This window comes from Apodemus sylvaticus, chromosome 11 (assembly GCF_947179515.1).
Source record: "Apodemus sylvaticus chromosome 11, mApoSyl1.1, whole genome shotgun sequence".
Lineage (NCBI taxonomy): Eukaryota > Metazoa > Chordata > Mammalia > Rodentia > Muridae > Apodemus > Apodemus sylvaticus.
In genome coordinates this window covers 56,753,285-56,774,751 of record NC_067482.1, presented here as the reverse complement: position 1 = coordinate 56,774,751, position 21,467 = coordinate 56,753,285, and the positions used below count along the sequence as shown (strand labels likewise).

General features: G+C 38.8%; 1 protein-coding gene across 1 annotated transcript in view; it reads left to right on the top strand.

Moving 5' to 3' along the window:
• Positions 1-21,467, top strand: part of Tbc1d19 (TBC1 domain family member 19) — a 95,683-nt gene that overhangs the window by 31,861 nt on the left and 42,355 nt on the right. The window contains exons 9-13 of the mRNA XM_052199158.1: positions 2,091-2,163; positions 3,962-4,000; positions 5,383-5,495; positions 13,077-13,151; positions 16,413-16,475. Coding sequence (XP_052055118.1) covers positions 2,091-2,163; positions 3,962-4,000; positions 5,383-5,495; positions 13,077-13,151; positions 16,413-16,475 — 363 coding nt within the window. The remainder of the gene's footprint in view (positions 1-2,090; positions 2,164-3,961; positions 4,001-5,382; positions 5,496-13,076; positions 13,152-16,412; positions 16,476-21,467) is intronic.

The window sequence follows — 21,467 nt, the reverse complement described above, 5'->3', positions numbered from 1 at the left end:
GCAGGCCTCAGATCTAATCAGACAGTGGTTAGTTACGCCATGACAGTCATGTCTCTTTTGCACCAGTGGGCAATACTGCAGCATGTGCGAATGTGGGTCCTCTTCATCCGTAGTCAGCAGGACTAGTTCCTGCCATCCTTATACTGGGTCAGGATGATTGGATGATGTCGACTCTTCCGTGTTACAAGGAAATTTCATGACATGGAGTTCTACTTCTCTCTAAAGAGAAGTTGTGACTAATTTAGTGGCATAGCCAGAGGGGACTAGACACTTGTGGTTCAGTGTTTGCCGGGTCAGCACTTTGATATGTACTGGGGAGTAAGACAAAGAGATGGTCCTCATCTTCAAAGGGCTGCAAGCTAGGGGGGGATGGGCAGGGAATGGCAGTTTTACTAACCTGAGAGTAAGTGTTTAGGTGAGGCTGAGAAGAGATAATATTGGGAGATCCTGTTGTCAGTCTGGAATAGCAAGGAAGGCTTCTGAGGATGCATACTTCCTATGATCGCTTTGATGGAAATTGAGAGTTTGCTAATGCTGAATGAAAAATGGTCCAGAGCAATGACATGGAAAGTGGCCATCCAGATCTCACTGCATAAGTGAGACTCTCCAGTCTGTAATCAGAACACAGAATTGAGGTGGTTGCTGCCTTAGCGTTTGTGTTTTAGGGTCCCGATGACTGCTGCTGTTCAACTGAGATGTCTGTTCATTAGTGATGAGTCAGTGAAAGCCGTTATAGAATACATGGAAGGTTGTGGTGGGAACAACAGAAGTATGAATCTCAGAAACCTACATAGGAGAGGACTTGAAACAATTAAAATTAATTCCATTTTAAAGGAGAAGGAAGTATGGCTCACCAATCAGAATAGTTATAAAGCACTGGAGCAACTACTAATAGGAATATTTAATTTCTTGTAGAGTAAAATAATATGAACAATGTGTTTTTTTATGCTTACAAAATATAGATGTGATTTTTGACCCAGGATATTACCAGAGAAATGAAGGAAGTCTTAGGAGTAAATCTAATTCATCCTTATTTTAGCTGAGCACTTAATAATCCAATTTTGCTAAAAATGAACCTGTTTTGGATATTTGTGATGTTTGGTTTGTTAACATGAGAGTAAGAGAGACACCAGATGTAGAGGACACAGAAGTTTATGTTGGTGATTTTGGACAATGATGTTAGGGAAAATTGGTAGGATGATGTGAGTGAGTGGCTGGGGAGGGGGAGGGGAAGGGACGGAGGGAGGGAGGAAGGGGCTGTGCATTTGCTTGCTTGCATTCATGTTTTAGTAAAGGTTAAAGCATTAATGTATCTCTTATCTAGAATGATCAGTATCATCTCTCCTGATGTGATTTCTATGTCAACAAAGAAGGCAAAATCAAGGCAAAAAAGTTTTCTTTTTAAAAAATCCGTGCCAAAATAAAAGAAAATAGAACTAGAGTTTAAACTGGAATACCCAAAACATAATCCACACATCAAATGAGATACAAGAAGAAAGCAGGAGTGGTCCCTGGTTCTGGAAAGACTCAGTGAAACAGTATTTGGCAAAACCAGAACGGGGAACTGGGAAGGGGTGGGAGGGAGGACAGGGGAAGAGAAGGGGGCTTACGGGACTTTCGGGGAGTGGGGGGGGGCTAGAAAAGGGGAAATCATTTGAAATGTAAATAAATTATATCAAATAAAAAAAAAAAGACAAAAAAAAAAAAAATCCGTGCCAGCATTCATACTATCCAAAGGGTTCAAAGTAAAGAGGTTTAGACAGGGAAAAGTGACAGGAATACTACCAAAGGCCCTGTGCCAGAAAAGTGCTGTATGTGTACATTTCTTTTCTCATCGTGTGTGCTAGTTTTTACTAAATGCTATTGCTTTTCCTGTTATGTCTGTATCACATAGATGTGATACATAGCCACATCTTCAATACACAGTTCCAATGTTAGAGTCTGCTACTGTTCTTTTGTTTCTTAGATATTTGAATGAAACAGTGATTCAGTTTTACATGTAGTTTTGCATGTTGATATTTAGGTACAAGTAACCTTTTCACATGCACCATAGCCAGATGTATGCTAATTCTTCATATGTTATTTTTCAGAAAGAATGCTTTGTAGAACTTGGCTTAAACACAGGACAACTGGGTATAGATGACTCTACACAAGTGCCTCCTGGTTAGTATTTCCCATGCGACATTAAATTAGTGCCAAGTATAGCCACGAGCCATCTCTATGCAGATCAGTGGATTACAAAGTAGACACACTGTGTGACCTCCAACCCAACCAAGAAACAGCACATCACAACAGTTTATGCCACCCTGTAGTAACAGCTGTCCTCTTCGAAATACTATAGGGCTGGTGTGGCCTGTTTGGAATTATTCACTGCACACACTTGGTTTTCTTTGGCTTATAGATGTCTATAAGACCCATAGTGTTATGGAGACTTGTAAATTATTTGTTTCCATTTTTTATTGTGATTCACCATATGTAATTATTATTGTCAATCTTGTCTGTTGTTGGAGGCCATTTTATTTATTCCCACTATTTGGTTATCATCGATTGTCCTGCAGTGGATATGTTTTTCACAGGCCATTTAATGTGCATATGTGTCTTCAGGCACATACCTGAGTGAGTTGATGGTTACCGGATGTGCACCTGAGCAATGGCGGTGGATAGTGATAGTTTTCCAAGCTTATCATGTCAACTCACACTCTTGCCACCTTTGTCTAAGTTCATTTACTCTGTTTTTTTTTTTTTTTTTTTTTTTTTTTTTAAATTCTCAGTCTTTTCTGTTTTTCCTACTACGGTGATCTGGCCTTCGTATTGGTGATCTGGCCTTCGTATTGGTCCAGTTTTCTCTGAGGACTGTTGTATCCTGCAAATTTTCTGTTTCCTTGTCTTCGTAAGTTACCATTGTTGGTAAAGAACCTTCTCAAGTGTTTGGCTTGTGTCTGACAGTTGCTTCTATAAGGCTGTCTTTATAAATTCTGGATACAAATCCTCTGCCAGACACACATTACAAATATATTCAGGAGCTTACCTTGTCAAAACTCTCTTAATGGTGTTCTGCTCTTTTTTGTGATAGAAGTTTTTCATATGCTATAGATAGTTAATGAGCTTATTTGCATTATGATTGCTATGACTTAAAAGCAGCCATTCCAGTGGAAGCAGGTAAACAGCGTCCTGGAGCTGGTTCCTGCCTACAAGATGCAGGCTGTGCGTCGACCGACAAATGCTAAGCTAGCAAGCTTGTTTGCTTGCTTTTTAATTTAAAGATTTTTTTCTTAACTACAATGTTAATGAATTTTTGTTCTATTTATGTGTTTGCTCCTGTGTCTATGTAATTGTGTGATTACATGTGTGGGGTGCCCACGGAGCCAGAAGCAGGCACTAAATCCCTTGGAGCTGGAGTTTATAGGTGGTTGTGAGCAGCCCAACATGGGTGCTATGATCAGATCTCAAGTCTGCTTGAGTAAGCAGCAACAGCTCTTAACCCCCGAGCCAGCTCTCCTGCCCCTGGAAGGATTTTAAAAGTGATATCTTCTTTCTGAATGTTCAGAAATATTTTTTGTACAAGGATATATTCTGTTTTAACAAAAGAAACAATTTGCCCATTTTTACTTCCAAATTAAATATGTGAACTTACTTTAACAACTTAGGAAAACACCTTCTTCTGTTTGTTCTGGTTTGCAGGGCCAGGTATGGTAGTGTGTGCCTCGAAGCCTAGCCATTAGAAGGCTGAGGCAGCAGGGTTGTGTGCTTGAGGCCACCTCAGGCTACATTAGTGAGATTGAAACCAGCTGGGACAGCAAGATTCTGTGCCAAATAAACACACCGAGAAATTCTTATGCTATATAGTTATCCAATTTTTAAATGAATTAAAAGTATTAGTACTGGGAAAAATACTTCTCGTTCTAAATAGTAGTTGATCATGTTTGTGTCTTATAATTTTATTTTCTTTTAATATTTTTAGAACTTTTTGAAAATGAGCATGTGCGTATTGGGCAGAAAGGTAAGTTTAGTCAGATTTATTAAAATCTATAAAAACTGAGACAGCTAGGTAAAGGTTCCGATGAAATAGGCTCAGTTGAGATTTAGTCTCTGTAACGTGAAGCACTGGAGAGTTAGAACATTTAGCTGAACAGGTATTCTAACAGAAATCTTTTTTAGAAGCAAAATGCAGCCTATTAGCTGTCTCAGTAAGTGTCGTCAAGCACACAGCTGGCTGCAAACAGGAAATGCAGACCGACATCTGTCAGCTTCCTGAGAGTGGGGCACTCTGCAGCAGAATTTTGTCTCACAACCAAGGAGGCAGCTTCCTCTTTGATACACCCACACACCTCTCATTAGTACTAATGAGGGCATGCTCCTGCATCAGGAGAGGATGGAGCTCTTCAATCCCACTGACAGCTTACAATGATAAGGCTTAATAACTGTAGCAGGTCTCCATATCCTGGGGAACAGTTGCCCATCTTTTGGGTGCTCTTTTTCTTGTTGCTATAATCCTTTATTGTCTTTGGGATGCAAACAAGGCTTTGTGTCAGACAATTCCTGTCATGTGCCAATGTCCCTACATGTAATTTTCAAAGTCATGTTAGTTTCAAAGACCTCCTTTGTAAGCTCGGCCTCTCTCATTAGACGTTCCGATACCGAGCGTCCTTGTACATTATTATGCTGGGTTTGTCTCTTTTCTTCCTGTCATTTTCATTTAATAGAAAATTTCCATTTCCCTATAAAAGGAAACGAGAAAATGATGCTATTAGATGAATATTGCTTATGTAGTATGTCTCACTCTTTGTTTGTTTGCTTTTATTTTGGCTTTTTATTTCCGTGTTGAATAGCTCATATTTTAATTAAAAAAATAAAAATGAAAGCAAACTGTTACTTTACTGATTTTTAAAAAAATATGGATATTCAATGATAATTTTGTTGAAAGTTTATTAGTCTTTATTTTGCATTTTTTTCCTAATTTTTTTTTTTTAATTTTTGCAAAGCTAAGAAGCCATTTGGTAGACTGGGTGTCTTAACATTCTTACATTGTCTTGGGCAGATTCGTGCATGTACAGTGCTCCTTCTAAGTAACAGAAGCTTCATGACTTGGTAGCATACACTTATGAAGCTCACAGGCTCTGAAGAAGCCAGACATCAGTCTCAATAGTAGTTGTAGGTCTGTGGAGCTGTGGGAGAGCACAGTGAGGAGCTGGGGAGATCAGGACTTGACCCCAGGCAGGCTGGGGCCACCTGGAGAGGCAGAGGGCTAGGAAGGCAAGGACAGATGGGGTTCTGTCAGAGGCAGAGGCTGAGGCTCCCTTCCTAAAAGATTTATGATAAAGGTTTCCAAGATACTCCTTGCACTTTGAATTTTCTAACAGGATTATCCTATGCATTTGACAGTTCTAGCACAGCAGGATAGCGCTGCTGCCCAGCAGTACATCCGGCAAGGAAGCCCCACAGCACTGAGGGCTGAGCTGTGGGCACTCATTTTGAATATCTCCAGTCAGCCTGAGGTAAGGAGCAAAGAAGCTGGAGCTGTTGGTTTGTTTTCTAAGGAACCCTTTTCACTGCAGAAGGCTGGTAAGTAGCCTGTTTCTACCATCAGCTTCATCTCCAACATCAGTGCTCTCTCAGAGTCAGGCAGGATTTAGCACAGTTTCATCACTACGCTCAACGACATCTTTGTTAGCAAATAGTGTGGTCATGTACATATGTAGTACAACAGGCAGTAATCTTTAAAAGTCTTAGGTCAGCAAAGCTATGGCAGAATGGAATGTTTCAATAGCAAGTAAGAAAGTAGAGCAACTGAGGACGAGACAGTGAATTCTTGGTAATTTTTTGTTTGGGTTTTTTTTTTGAGGTAGACTCTCATGGAGCCCATGTTGGGTTCAGACTCGCTTATATAGTTGAGTCTGGCCTTGAACTCCTGATGCTCTTGTCTCTACTTCTGAAAGTGCTTGAGCTAGAGGCATGAGCAACCAACCACCCTTAGTTTTATGGTTACCTTTAAGTGTATACTGTCTCTATGGTTCTAAAATTTAGCAGATAAAGTAGGAATAATATTTTTCCAAATAATAATTTTTTCAGGAAATGAGATGAATATTAAAGGAAGTGACTAAATTACTAACAGAGAGATCAGGGACTTTTTGTTTTCCAGTGTTGGAGATGGAGCCTAGGGCTTCATGCATGCTAGGCAACTCTACCAACTGAGCTATAGCCCCAGTCCAGGCCAGAGATATAGTGATGAGAACTTGCACAAGACATTGACCTTTCTTGGAATATTCTCACTGTGTATACATGTGTAGTTACCTATGTATAGTGGCTATATATGTGTATAAAGTCACTCATTTAAAGATTTTTAGTCACTGTCATGTTTATAGTATAACAGGTTCTATGGTTATATAAATCTGGTTTACTGACTACATATCATTGAGTGACTTACTTAAGTTTCTTCAAGTCTCAGTTAACCCATGCGTAAAAGTATGTAATGATATTTATGTCATATAATTGTGACAAATAATAAAAATTAATGTATGTGAGTCTATTAATATAATAGACACAAATGTTTGCCACTAATGGCAATTATAATAATTAATATGACTTGTAATTATGTTACAAGTTAATAATTATGATAACAAAAAACATATGTTTTAAAACTATATTTTTAACCTTTTAAAATTATGGTATATGTGTGTGTGTGTGTGTGCGCGCGCACACGTGTGTGCTTGTGTGTGTGTTTTAAACCTCCCTTTGTAAGCAGTACTGTCAACATCTTTTATTTGAAAAGATAAAGCTTGTGATTTATTGCAGAACAGTTTTAGAGTATGAGATATTGCTAATCTTTTGTGGTAACACTTTGGAGATAATTGTTTACAAAACAGATTTGATTAAGTTGGACAGGTTGTTTCTGTTTGTATGATCTGAAAAGCATAATTCTTGGCTGGATTTAAGTTCTCAAGTAGTATGCTGCCTTCACTACTGTGGAGTGATGCAAAGTCTGTTCTCTTTGCAAAGGAAGTGTTACCTTTTCAAAACCTAATTTCGGATATTCCAAAAAATATCACCTTAAAGTGACAGATAATGATTGGTTTTTGTAGTAGTCCAAGGTGATTTTTTTTTACATTTGAGTTTTGAGGAGGTAGGCATTTTTATTTTTAAATTTAAATGCCAAATCTAATATTTATAACTAGGAACTAGAATTTCAGAAAACCACTGGAATGGTTTCTAAATAACTATTACAGGTTATTGTTGAGGGTGGGGTAAGAAAAGGGGAAAGAGGAAAATACTTTTTGCTGAATTAATTTTCTGTCAGTTAAACTATATATCCACTTATATAAGGCCTATGGGCTTTAGGGTTTTGGTAGTCTGTTTCTTCTCATTATATATTTATACAATTAGTAAGACTCCTCAACTCCCCAGCTCCGTCACAGCTCCCTCAGATTGACAGTCTTGTCAAATGTCAGCTTCAGATGGGGCTGCCTAGTGGGCTGTGCTGCACATGGGTATCTTTAGAGCACCTTGGTTCAAGATGTCTCAGCTCTTCCTCGAGTCCTCGCTTATTTGTACAACTGTCCATCAAAGAACCCCAGCTGAAAGGCCATGCTGGTCTTTTCTTCCCACCTGACTCTCATATTACAGCCAGCACTCATTCCCTCTTGACTCAGTTCCTCAACATGATTGAAATTCATGCAATTCTCTCTATAAACCAACATTCCTACCAGTCCATTTCAAAATTCTGTCTTGTACCTGGATTCAAACATCCAGTGGACTGCATGCAGCCTCGGTCCCTACAGATCCTTCCAAACATTCTCTCTATAGCATTCTCTGTGCTATCTCTGCATTTTTCTCTTTGTTTTTGTTTTTTTCCGGAAGGGTTTCTCTGTGCAGCTCTGACTGTCCTAGAACTCACTCTCTAAACCAGGCTGGCCTCAAACTCAGAGATCCACCTGTCTCTGCCTCCTAAGAGCTGAGATTAATGGCAAAGGCGTCACCCAGCTATTTCTGCCTTTTTGTGTAAAACATTTTAAACCTTTTCTTTATGATTCCTTAACATATCTTATTTTTCTTTGATTTATGCATATGTCTCATATACCAAACAAACAAACAAACAGTATTTCCCCTGTTACAGGCTATGGTACTCCAAGTCTGTTATGTCCGTTTCTCTAGAAAGCCTGCCCGGCACCTCTGCAGACATTAGACTTTCTTACTAGATAGGTAACCAACAAATTCTTACTTAGTATTATTTTTCTGTTCTGACTGCTATGGCAAAAGAAAAAAAAATCATACCTAGTACATACAAGATGGCCAGGAAATAGGTATTGAATTAATGGATCCTTATTTAATTAAAAAATATTGTTTTAAAAAAATTTGTGTGTGACTGGTGTGTGAATTTGTGCACCACTTGCATGCAGGCCACATGGAAGCACTGGATCCCCTGGCCCGGGAGTTTACAGCCAGTGACTGACAGAGTTCTTTAGAAGAGGAGCCGGTGCTTCTAAGTGCTGGCCTACCACTCCAACCCACAACGTATTTAATTTTTGAGAAGTCTAAAGATACGTATATTCATGAAGTATTAATGTGGCTATCTTTATGATCATCAAATTCTTTCTTGGAGAATGGTGTCCAAGCAAGCGAGATGAACAAACACTACTGCAGAAAACAAGCCCGTGTCTCCATGCTGCCATCCCTAGACAGCCACTGCAGGCTGGAGCCAGCAGGAGGCAGGTCGGCTCCTGGCTTTTAGGAATCAAAGTAGATTGTAGAGTCTGTGTTTCCCCAGCTGTCTCCCTGTCCCTCTTTCCTTTCAAAGCTGCATCTTAACAAACGTCTGTGCTATACTGAATTTCATTAATGATTTGCATTAACTAATAAGATGAATTGCTTTATTTAATCAATTACTCAATCGGCCATACTCTAGTACACCCACCCCACTGCCGCCCTGCACAGGCTGCCCAGAGCAAGAGGAACACTTTTAATCTTGTAATTGCAGTATTTGATGCTGTTGCCTGTTTTGTCCTTGGAAGAATCTTGGTCTTGATTTAAATTTACTTTTTCCTTAGTTTTTTTCCTTTTTATTTCTATTTTTCATGGGAGAGTAGGGCTCCGTAGAGGTACATGACTAGTTACCTCCTTCTCTGTTACTGTCCTGAGGGTGCAGACAGCCTTAAAAATGGTTTAGTAGATGCTTTTAAATCTTGAGGAACTGCAGCAGTGTGGAAAATAGCATTTACCTTTAATTTATGAATATTTTGTTTTGAATAAATGAAGGCGCTGTAAAGCATAGGACTGTCTGTGTCCCTAGGAAAGGATAGCTTATGTCACCTAACAAGAACTGTATCTGAATTGCTGCCTAAATCCCTTGATTTATAAAACAGTCTTGGGGCTGGAAAGACAGCTTAGCAGTTCAGAACACTGGCTGCTCTCCCAGAGGACTGAAGTCCTAGAGTCCATACAGTAGCTCACAAAACCATTTGTAACTCCAGTCCCAGGGGATCCACTACCTTCTCCTGATATATAACCATAAATGTAGGCAAAGCACCTATACATATGATTTTTTAAAAAGTTCCTTTATGTCTTAGTTTAACCCATTTTTATGAAGATAACTTGTCTAGATTCTTGCCATATCTCTAACTCCAAGAAATGGAATATTAAATATCCAAAACATTTTAACCAAAATATACTAAAAGTTAAACATCTGTTTAGCTGAATGATATAGCATATACAAATAATTAAAGGAAAAATTAAAAAATATTTAATTGCACAATTATTTCCTGTATACACAGAAACTTTGGTATATACCAGTATCAATAAATTATTATAATTTATTTTGTATGTTATTAGTACTAAAATCAATGTGAAGTGCTATTGCTATCTTTATTCTATAAAGGCTACAGAAACTTCTTCATATGATTATTAGAAAAAGCTAATATTATTTTAACTACATATTGAAAAGAATAAAAACTTGTTTTGTGATGTAGTTTTGACATCTAGCCTGCAGTTTTAAAGTTGTTAATTGACAGGTGAATTTCTGAACAAGCACGGCCTTGTTCTCATTCAGTCATCCAGCATTTTTATTTGTTGTTTTGCTGATAATATTTTATTACTTGTCTGAAGTTTAGCCAGTTCAATTAGTTCATGAGATTGCTGCATAATTATATTTATGAGATTGTTGACTGTTTTGGATAATTGGACCCAGTAAAATTTGTCTTTATGTTTAAAGTTTTATTCAATGCAATTGAATATATATATTTTTTATGGAAATGCTGGTCCTAAAATTAGTATTTTAATGATTTCTCTTATTAAGATACTTATTAATTTCCTAGCAATGACTAGGGAAAGCATTGGTTAATTGATAATAAAAAGCATTACAGGTACAATTGCAAGTAGTTTATTGTTGGGCATAGCAGTTAAAATGAAATTATCTGTGAACATTTATAATTCATGAGTAATACAGATAAAAAGTTTTAATGTATATCACCTATGGAAATAACTTCTGTGATTGGTTTTATTTCAGTTTTTAATGTAAGCATGCATATGAACAAACATTTTTAACAAACTGAAATGAATATTAATAGTGTAAACTCATTCAACCTCTTCTAAAGCAGTATTCTTTCAGATGTCACCAGGCTATGTTTCCCTCTGCTTTGTAGAGGAGATCTAAAATTCCTAGGGCAATGTAGTTTAATGCCCTTTATCAATAGTACTTCTACACTGCAGAGCTGTCTGCCTCTGACAGGAATGGCCATCTTCTTTGGCTACACATATGCCACAGATGACCACAGAGGGACGGAAAGACAGCTGTCCTGTCCAGCTTGGGGCAGCTGATTTCACATAGGCAGAGCACTGAACAGGTGCTATAGCCATTGGGCCTTCAAATCACATATGTCAGCATATTGATGAAGAAAAAAATAACAGTAAGTGCCATCTGGCTATGGTAAAATCCAAAGGCCATTCCAAATCAAATCTCTCAATCAAAGTATTGATCATGAATATGTCATACTGGTCTGAGTAAGAGCTGAACAGACTTCTAACCCGCTCTCATCAGGATCAGGTTGAGGCTGCGGTTTACCACTGCTATGCAGCGTTGGCTTTAAGGCTCCAGCCAATGTTGTAAGATAGGGAAATGACCTGGTTTAGGGTTGGAGAAAGAACACACACAGACATGCTCCCTAGAGATGATTATGATTATGTTAAATACCTGTAAAATAAAAGCACTACTATAATTAAAATATTTTAGTAAGATATTATAAAAATATTTAAAAATCATCTTTTATTCATATTATTAATAAGAACTTGCAAAAGTAGAAAACACCTAGTTTGTAATAGCAGAAGCATGAAAAATTTAATATTAAGAAAGTAGGAAAGCTACAGAGCTCATATAAGGAAAATGAACACAAAAGACAGAGAAAATAAAACCTGACCCTCAGAAAATCTGCCAGGCCCCATTTGGAGCTTATTGTATATATCCATTTTCCCTCAAATCAACCCTACAAAGGGAGTGTTATCATTTTTCTGAAGCCCACAGAAGGTTGTGAATTTGTCTTACACTACTAATATCTCCATTATGTTCTTTAATGGGATGCTGTAACATCACCTTTTCTGAAACAAGTATTTAGGACAAACTCTGTAGCTAGGTATAGTTATCTTCATGTTTTTATGGAGGTTAAGTATCTAAGAATAACCAAACCATTATTAAATAAACAGCACTGAATTAATAAACAGCTCTTATGCTATAACTGTACTCAGTGGAGCAGGCCGATGCTGGTAGTTCACTGTCACCCTCGCAGAGGACAGTCGGACCCTTTGAGACCAGGAGACTTACAGAGATTTGAGTGAACAGTTTTCCAAAACTTTTCATATAAACATGTGGTGTCGAAGCCTTTTCTAATACAAGAAAACCCACAGCCATAAATAATATTTAAGAGCTGGAGAGATGGCTCAACGGTTAAGAGCACCGACTGCTCTTCTGAAGGTCCTGAGTTCAAATCCCAGTAACCACATAGTGGCTCACAACCATCCGCAATGAAATCTGGAGCACTCTTCTAGAGCATCCGAAGACAGCTACAGTGTTCCTACATATAATAAATAAAATAAATCTTAAAAAAAAACATTTAAAGAGTTGGTTGCATTTACCATAAAATTCAAGCAACATGTTATTTTGAAGGAAAATGTTTGCAACATAGTGATGAGAGGGTAATTCTTCATGAAGAGTCTGCCACGTTATACAGAGAAAGACCACCTAATGCACAGGCCAACAATACTGTGAAGGAGGAATCCGCTGTGGAAATTCAAGTGGCCAGGAAACACAGGGTTTCAGGTTGAAAAAGCCCAAATGAACACAACAGCCAGCTGTTGCTTCTCACCTATGACAGTTTATAGAGGTAAAGGTGTAGATGAAATAGCACCTTATTTTGCTGGGAAAACTTGAACTGGTTTTGCTCTTGAAGAGTACTTAGGCAGTCTATACCCTGATGTAAGGTGTGTACAATTTTCACCCTACAGACAGAAAGTATAGAGCAGTGGGATTTATTGTAGCATTATGCATAGGGACAAACTGCTTAGAAACAGCCTGAGTCTCCGTTTATAGTGACATAATTTTAAAATTGTGATATACAAGACTTAGAGGAATTGAGCTGGCCTAGCCTGAAAGCCTTCTCTCAAGAACCAGCTCTCGTAGTATTCAAAGGAGCTGCCCAAGCTGCCAAGGGGGAAGCCATTGGTGGTCCTGCCCCGCTGCACGAGTGTCAGGCTGGAGCTACAGCATGACCAGTCTGGCTTTGGACAGCGACTTAGGTTCTCCTTGGGCCTAAGCTCCTCAGCTGTGAGTGAAGATAGTTCTTTCTCACTGACCTATTTCACACTGTTCAAGAAATCATAAGATGCACCCAGTTCATAAATATTATGTTCCTTATTATAATCAGTTTAGCAAAACTGAATACCCACTAGGTACCAGGGATGGATACAGGCATATTATTGAACATCTACTATTACTTAGCTATCATATAGTAATAATTTTATTACTGATTATTGTTTATTAAGGTTTGTGCCTGACCTTATAAACACTAAATCTTTGTACATTTTACTTTTAAATTTAGGATATCCTGTATTATGAGCAGCTTAAGACCAATGTGATACAGCATGACCTTTTGGTGGACAGTCTAATTTATAAAGTAAGTAAAGGTATCTATGGTTTTCCCATCTCATTAATAACTGTTAAAATGGGGAATTTTCTCTCTGCAGGGCTTGAACTAGGGGAAAAAGTACATATGAAATTTGAAAAATAATTTGAGTGGCTGTGTATGGTAGTGCATATCTGTTATGCCTATATCCTGAAGGCAGAGGAAGGAGGATCAGGAGTTCAAGGTCATGCATGGCTTCCATAGAGTTTGAGACCAGTCTGGTCCTGGTAAGGCCCTGATTCTAAAACAGGGGGCGGGGGAAGGAGGAAATGCCAGTGTGATGGTGATACCTGAGAGGCTGAGGTTCCCTAGGCTGGGGTCTGCTCACAGCCCAGCACTGTCTTCTTCCCAAGGGACTGATCCTCTGTTCCTTCCCCAGTGCTTCATAAAGATAAAAACATTGACTATCTTAAATTCAAGTCTTTCACATGAAGAAAATGGAAAAAATAACCAAAATTAAAATATGAGTATAGAATTTTAGTCTTCTTTGTCTCCTAATTCCTTACATCTTAGTTGAATATTTTCTTTGTAATAAAGCTATTTTAATTTATTTTATATTTAAATTAATAACTAATTTAATTTATTTAAATATTTAAATAAACATATTTAAATATTTTAAATTATACATATGTGTATCTGCATGTGGGAGTGTGTGTGCACATGAGCACATGCACCGCTGAGGCTAGCGTTACAGGTAGTTGTGAGCTGTCTGAAGTGAGGAAACCCGGGTCTTCGGCAAGGGCAGGCCCATACTTGACCACTGAGCCGTCTCTCCAGACACATTAACACACTTTTGTTTTCTTTCACTTCTAAATATGTGGCCAAGTATATTTCAACTTTTATGGTAGGGATACACTGAGTAGTTGGTGCCAAAAGCTAGACTGTAGATAAAGACATTCCCCCCACCCTGGGATGATTGTAGCTCAAGGAATGTGTGGGAAGCAATATCAACTGCCGTCCCTGAACGGACCTCGTAGATTCTCATATTGTACCAGGTTCTCCTTACCTCCCAACAACTAGCCTTGTGTCTGTACCCTCTAGTTCTGTGGTTTACTCTGGTCTGCCCATTACACCAATGCTTCTTCATTACCATACTCTTAAGGCAAAAGCTTAATTAATCCCTAACAATGATAAATGATAATGAGCAAGATTATGTTGGGTGGGGATTAGCTTTTGGTGCCTCTGTAATACTTAATTTATAACTTTTACTTCCAAGAACCAGTTTTGGCTCAGAGTATCACCCTTGCTGAGAATACGCCACCTTTACCTTCACCATGGGACCTCCAAGTCAGATGGATGACTCTTTCTTTCCCTGTACACGGCAGTTTCAAGTTTTCACCAGAGCTATCCATGACTTGTGCCATAATCCCTTGATTGCTGTTTGATTCAGCTGCTGAGTAGAATGTTCTAGACTGTTTCAGCTCTACAGTCATGGGTAGTTACGATCTGTCATTGTGATTCTCCCCATATTTTTACTGCATGCATGTTTTTGTCATTGATGTGGTAGACCTATTCTTTTTTTTTTTTTTTATTTTATTATTCGATATAATTTATTTACATTTCAAATGATTTCCCCTTTTCTAGCCCCCCCACTCCCCGAAAGTCCCGCAAGCCCCCTTCTCTTCCCCTGTCCTCCCACCCACCCCTTCCCACTTCCCCGTTCTGGTTTTGCTGAATACTGTTTCACTGAGTCTTTCCAGAACCAGGGGCCACTCCTCCTTTCTTCTTGTACCTCATTTGATGTGTGGATTATGTTTTGGGTTCCAGTTTTCTAGGTTAATATCCACTTATTAGTGAGTGCATACCATGATTCACCTTTTGAGTCTGGGTTACCTCACTTAGTATGATATTCTCTAGCTCCATCCATTTGCCTAAGAATTTCATGAATTCATTGTTTCTAATGGCTGAATAGTACTCCATTGTGTAGATATACCACATTTTTTGCATCCACTCTTCTGTTGAGGGATACCTGGGTTCTTTCCAGCATCTGGCAATTACAAATAGGGCTGCTATGAACATAGTAGAACATGTATCCTTATTACATGGTGGGGAGTCTTCTGGGTATATGCCCAGGAGTGGTATAGCAGGATCTTCTGGAAGTGAGGTGCCCAGTTTTCGGAGGAACCGCCAGACTGATTTCCAGAGTGGTTGTACCAATTTGCAACCCCACCAGCAGTGGAGGAGTGTTCAAAGAATATATGTTTTGTTTGCATGTACATCTGCACACCAGAAGGTGGGCCACAGATCCCATGGGGCTCCAGTCTGTACTGAGGGTTGAACTCAGGATCTCTGGGAGAGCAGCCAGTGCTCTTTAACCACTGAACCACCTCTCCAGCTGATGTTGTAGACTTCTTGAAGACCAAAATCATCCTCATTTTCTTTGTGTTTTGATTTTATTGTACTTAATCCTGATCAACTAATCAGTACTTGTTGAATTGATTAAAAGGTGGGTTCAAAAGTATCACCATGCTTTGGGTGTAGAGGTTTTTCATACAAGGTGCAGTGCCTCTTTTTAAGTATATACCTGAAGGGGCTTTTGATCAGAGTTTTCTGAGTATTGTCTCAGAAGCTGATGCTATCAGAAGCATTTATCATAGCTTTTGAAGCAGGTAGTCATCTACCTATTTACGGCCATTGAGACTCAGCGTCCTCTTGTTACAGTGACGTGCTGTGTGATGCACTGACGTTTAAGAGGGAGTGGTTTACTTTTTTGTGTATTTCACAAGTCTCAGTCATGGCCATGGGACCTGACTGCATTCCGGTTTGTCACGCCAGTACCTCCTGGCAGGAGTCAAGGGAGAGAGCAAAGCCACTGACCTCATAGCAGCTGGGTACAAAGAAAGGGACACAAAGGAGCCAGGGCCCATGTCCCCTTCAGAGTCAGCTCTCAGCAACAGGGCTTCTCTCATGGGCTATGGCGTGGGAGAGTGCTCAGGCTTTACCACATGGGCTGAGGGGTCACTCACTAGCTCGGCAACAGGGCTTCTCTCTCTCATGGGCTATGACATGGGAGAGTGCTCAGGCCTTTACTGCAAGGGCTGAGGGGGTCACTCTTCAAAGCATACGGACCTGCATTTGGAGTCGCTGGCCTAGGCCATGCAGCTAGAAGCAGCGTGACTAAATTTCTACAGTCAGCATGTTCAGCTCACCATAAAACATTGCAATATTATTTCCAAATATTATATTTATTCTTTAGAGTTATAAGCAGATTCATTTGAGTAATTTTCAGTGTTTTGTACCTTTTAATTGCAGGATGTGAAGCTGACAGCAAGCAATGATGATTACTATTTTGTATTTGAAGATTATTTATATCAGGTAAGTTTTTAAATTATATAGTATCTTTTGTTTTAGGTTCTCTAAGTTATAATGCTTAAAAGATACTCTGTAGTTATATAAATTCTCTGAATTCCCAGATGAGATTCTGGTTACCTATTCTGGTTATATATGTTGCAGCCAGGGTGTGCTAACAGTCAGTTTCCTATCATTTTTGTTGGCACAAATTCTAAACCTTGATGTCAACTTAATATAGAAGCAATTTCAAGACGGTTAGAGATTCAAGATGTTTTACATGATCCTTTTTATCGGAAATATGAAGAAATAATTGTTTGAAAATCAATGTGAAGAATCATGATTATTCTCATCATTTTGACAGACACAAACTTCAGAGCAACCATTAGAAATATTTCAAAGTACAGGGAAAGTGAGAGGGGGATTTGGGATGTATAGAATGAAGATGTATTATATATATGTATAAAATTGAATAAACATTCTTTAAAAATAAGTATGTCAGGGAACTAAAAGAAAAATAAGTAAAGGAAGGTGTAATAACTTATGTCATCAATTACAAAGGTCAATTAAGAGATGGAAATTAAAAAAATAAATTCTAGAGTTGTGAAATAAAAGACTGAAGTAAAAAACTCATTGGATGGCTCAGTAGCGTATTTGAAAAATCAGAAAGTACTCAGTGAGCTTGGAAATAGATCAATATATAAGTGAACAGAGCGTGTTTTTCTTATCCAAAAGCTGAGGTGTGTGTGTGTGTGTATTTTAGTAATTTTAGTATTTTAATATTACTAGCTGACTGGGGTTTCCTGGCACCATAGAATCCTAGATTTCTTTTTCTTGTGATATAGTTTTCTGATATAGTGGATCTTCTTCCGAGCTGATTCCTAAGAAAATGGAGAGTAGTTAATGTTATACAAGTAGAGAGATAATTTGAATTAAAGAAAAACCTGAAACATCCAAATTCCTCTGCTTATTAACGTTTTTGATTCTTTCTGTTTTAATTATGAACACAAAACAGTTACAATAGGGCCAGGGAGACGGCGCTCTGAAGAAAGTGCTTGGCTTGCAAGCTCGGGGACTAGAGTCCATATCTCCAGAAGCGTGTAATACTTGGTGTGCACGTGGCTGGGCAGCAATTCCAGTTTTCATAAGGCGCCGGCCGGGATCCCTGGAGCAAACTGGCAACTAGACTAGCTTGTTTTCTCTCTCTGGGTTCAAGTGAGAGACCGTGCCTCAGTGAGTTAGGTAAAGAGCAATCAAGGAAGACTAAAATCACCCTTGGGTCTCTCTATACACGTATGTACATGTACACACATGCAAAGTATATAAATTACTGTATATTACTATATATATGAATATATAAATTACTATATATATATACAAAAGAGTCAATAATGATATGAGTTGTAGTCTCTGACTATGGTATTTCAGAGTGTAGTTCCAGAGAGTGTAAATTTGACACATTTATCCTGTTTTGTGAATGAAAAGAGACTGTCAGCTTTAAAGTCTTGTGGTGGGGCTACCAAGAGCTTGGGAGGTAACATGCACCTCACTTGCTGAACAGAATCAGTGAGCAAGGGTAACTAAACACTTTCTTAATACTATACATAACACATTGAGCGTATTCACCCTAACACATAAGTCACTTATATCTAAGAAGCTTGAAAATGGACAAGTCAGACAGCAGAATCATTTTCAAACAGTGGTTGTGTTTTCTGAGGAAGTTCAGAATGATCTCCAGGAATCCCACAGTCACCACGCTGTGTAAACTTCAGTTCCTGGGGTGGAGAGGAGGCAGGGCATGAATGTATAGTGCGTTTGGAGATGGTGGTAGAATGCTTATGCAAAGACAAGGAGTACTCTAAACATAGACTTTAGTCTCTACTTCCCATTTTAATATTTTAGTAAAATATTTTTTCTAGTCACATCTCAGAAGTACTGTTGTTGCTGTTAGTGGTTTACAAATAATATTAAATAAATAAGATTATTAAATAATTACTACCCAGTACATGTGTTGCACAGCCTATATTGTGAATTATGATAACTTTTGCACAACTGAAATGCTATTCCACTATCAGCTCACTCTGAGCCCTCCTCCTGGGAAAATCTACTCTAATCTCTGCTGCTGTGCATTTGACTGTTAGAAACCACACCAGTTCAGTCCTGCTATCTTTGTCTTCCTGTGGCAGGCTTATCCTAATTAGTAGTATCTTCAAAGTTCACCTGTAACGCCTCATATGGCAAGATGTCCTCATTTTTAAAGACTAAATATCATTCTGTATATATTATACACCATCTTCTTTATTTTTCTGGACAAGCTTCATTATGGATCTTTATCATTACTGCATAAACAAAAGATAATTGCAACACATAGGTTTCTCTTTTAAGGAATTGCACAGTTAATTTTTTTTTTAAATTTTAAATTTTATTTAATCTTTTTTTTCTTTACACTCCAGATTTTATTTCCCTCCCAGTCCACCCTCTAACTGTTCCCTATCCAATACCTACTCCCCATCTCCCCACCCCCGTCTCCACGAGGATGTCCCCACTCTCTCACCCCCACCCCACCAGACCTCTAAATTCCCTAGGGCCTCCAGTCTCTTGATGGTTAGGTTCATCTTCTCTGACTGAACCCAGACCCAACAGTCTTCTGCTGTATGTGTGTTGGGGGCCTCATATCAGCTGGTGTATGCTGCCTGTTTGGTGGTCCAGTGTCTGAGAGATCTCAGGGGTCCAGGTTAATTGAGACTGCTGGTCCTCCTACAGGATCACCCTCCTCTTCAGCTTCTTCCAGCTTTTCCCTGACTCAACCACAGGGGTCAGCAGCTTCTGTCCATTGGTTGGGTGCAAATATCTACAAGCTACTTCTTGGGTCTTTCGGAGAGCAGTCATGATAGACCCCTTTCTGTGAGCACACCATAGGCTCAGTAATAGTGTCAGGCCTTGGAGCCTCCCCTTAAGCTGGATCCCACTTTGGACCTGTCACTGGACCTCCTTTTCCTCAGGCTCTTCTCTATTTTAGTTCCTGAAATTCTTTCAGACAGGAACACTTATGGGTCAGAGTTTTGACTGTGGCATGACAACCCCACCCCTCACTTAATGCCCTGTCTTCCTGCTGGAAGTGGGCTCTACAAGTTCCCTCTCCCCACTTTGGGGCATTCTGTCTAAGGTCCTCCCTTTGAGTCCTGAGTGACTCTCCAGGGTCTCTGGTAGATTCTGGAGGTTCCCCCCACCTCCTACTTCCCAGGGTTGCCTGTTTCCATTCTTTTTGTTGGCCTTTGTGGTTTCATTCCTTTTTCCCCACCCAATACCAGATCATGATCCCCGTCTCCACACCACCCTGTCCCCTGTCCTACCCAGGTCCCTCCCTCCCTCCCCTCTTGTGATTTCGTTCTTCTCCCTCCCAAGTGAAATTGAGCCATCCTCACTTGAGCCCTTCAGCTTGTTGACCTTTTTGAGTTGCGGACTCTATCTTGGGTATTCTGTACATTTTGTTTTGTTTCTTTTTGGCTAATAACCACTTAATAGTGAGTACATACCATGTATGTCCTTTTGTGTCTAAGTTACCTCACTCAGGAGGATTTTTTCTAGTTACATCCATTTGCCTGCAAAACTCAGGATATCCTCGTTTTTAATAGCTGAGTAGTATTCTATTGTGTAAATGAACTGCATTTTCTGTATCCATTCTTCTGTTGTGAGGCATCTGGGTTGTTTCCAGCTTCTGGCTATCACAAATAAGGCTGCTGTGAACATAGTAGAACATCCCTGTAGTATGGTGGAGCATCTTTAGGGTATATTCCCAAGCGTGGTATTGCTGGGTCTTCAAGTAGATCTATTTCCAATTTTCTGACGAACCTCCAGATTGATTTCCAGTATGGTTGTACCAGATAGCAATCCTATCAGCAATGAAGGGGTGTTCCTTTTTCTCCACATCCTCGCCTACATGTGCTGTCACCTGAGGGTTTGATCTTAGCCATTCTGATTGGTTTAAGGTGGAATCTCAGGATCGTTTTTTATTTGCATTTCTCTGATCTCTAAGGATTTGAACATCTCTTTAGATGTTTCTCAGCTATTTGAGATTCCTCTGTTGTGAATTCTCTGTTTAGTTCTATAGCCCACCTTTAGATTGGGTTGTTTGGATTTTTTGTGGTTAGCTTCTTGAGTTCTTTATATATTTTGGATATTAATTTTGTATTTAGCCAGTTAATAAAGAGTACTCCTCATGATGATATTTTAAAGTTATTTTATAATTAACTTGATTATTTAAAACTTTATAAATAACCTACTTGCAGTTGATATGATACATACATGACCCCAGAAATGCCATCAGGAATCTTGTACAGCTGACAAACACATTCAGCAAAGTGACAGGTCACAAAATCAACATACAAAAAATCAGTAACCTATCTATACAAATGACAAAAAGAAATCAGAGGAGCGGCACCTTTCACATTAATCTAAAATAACAGCAACAAAACCACGAAATAACACTAAGCACATAAAAGGCTTGTATAAGAAAAACTTTAAGACACCAAAGAAAGAAACTGAGGGAAACTCCAGCAGATGGAAAGATCTTCCATGCTCATGAATTGGTAGGATTAATATTGTGAAAATGATACTAAAAGCAGTCCACAGATTTAATACAACGCCCATCAGAATTCCAACATGGCTCAAAATCATTGAACAAATTATTTCCAACTTCATGTGTAAACATACACACATACATACATATACATACACACACACACACACAACATAAATCAAAACCAAACAACAAGAGACAACCAAAAATATCCCAAATAATAAAAGAACTTCTGGGGATATATATCACCATCACTTATTTAGAGTTGTATTATAGAGCTATAGTAATAAAAACAGCATGATACTAGTGTAAAATCAGATACATTGATTAATGGAATGAAATTGAAGATATAAACATAGTCTGTACACCTATGGACATGTGATTTTTGATAAAGAAGCCTAAAATTACATACTGGAAAAAATGCAGCATCTTAAGATATG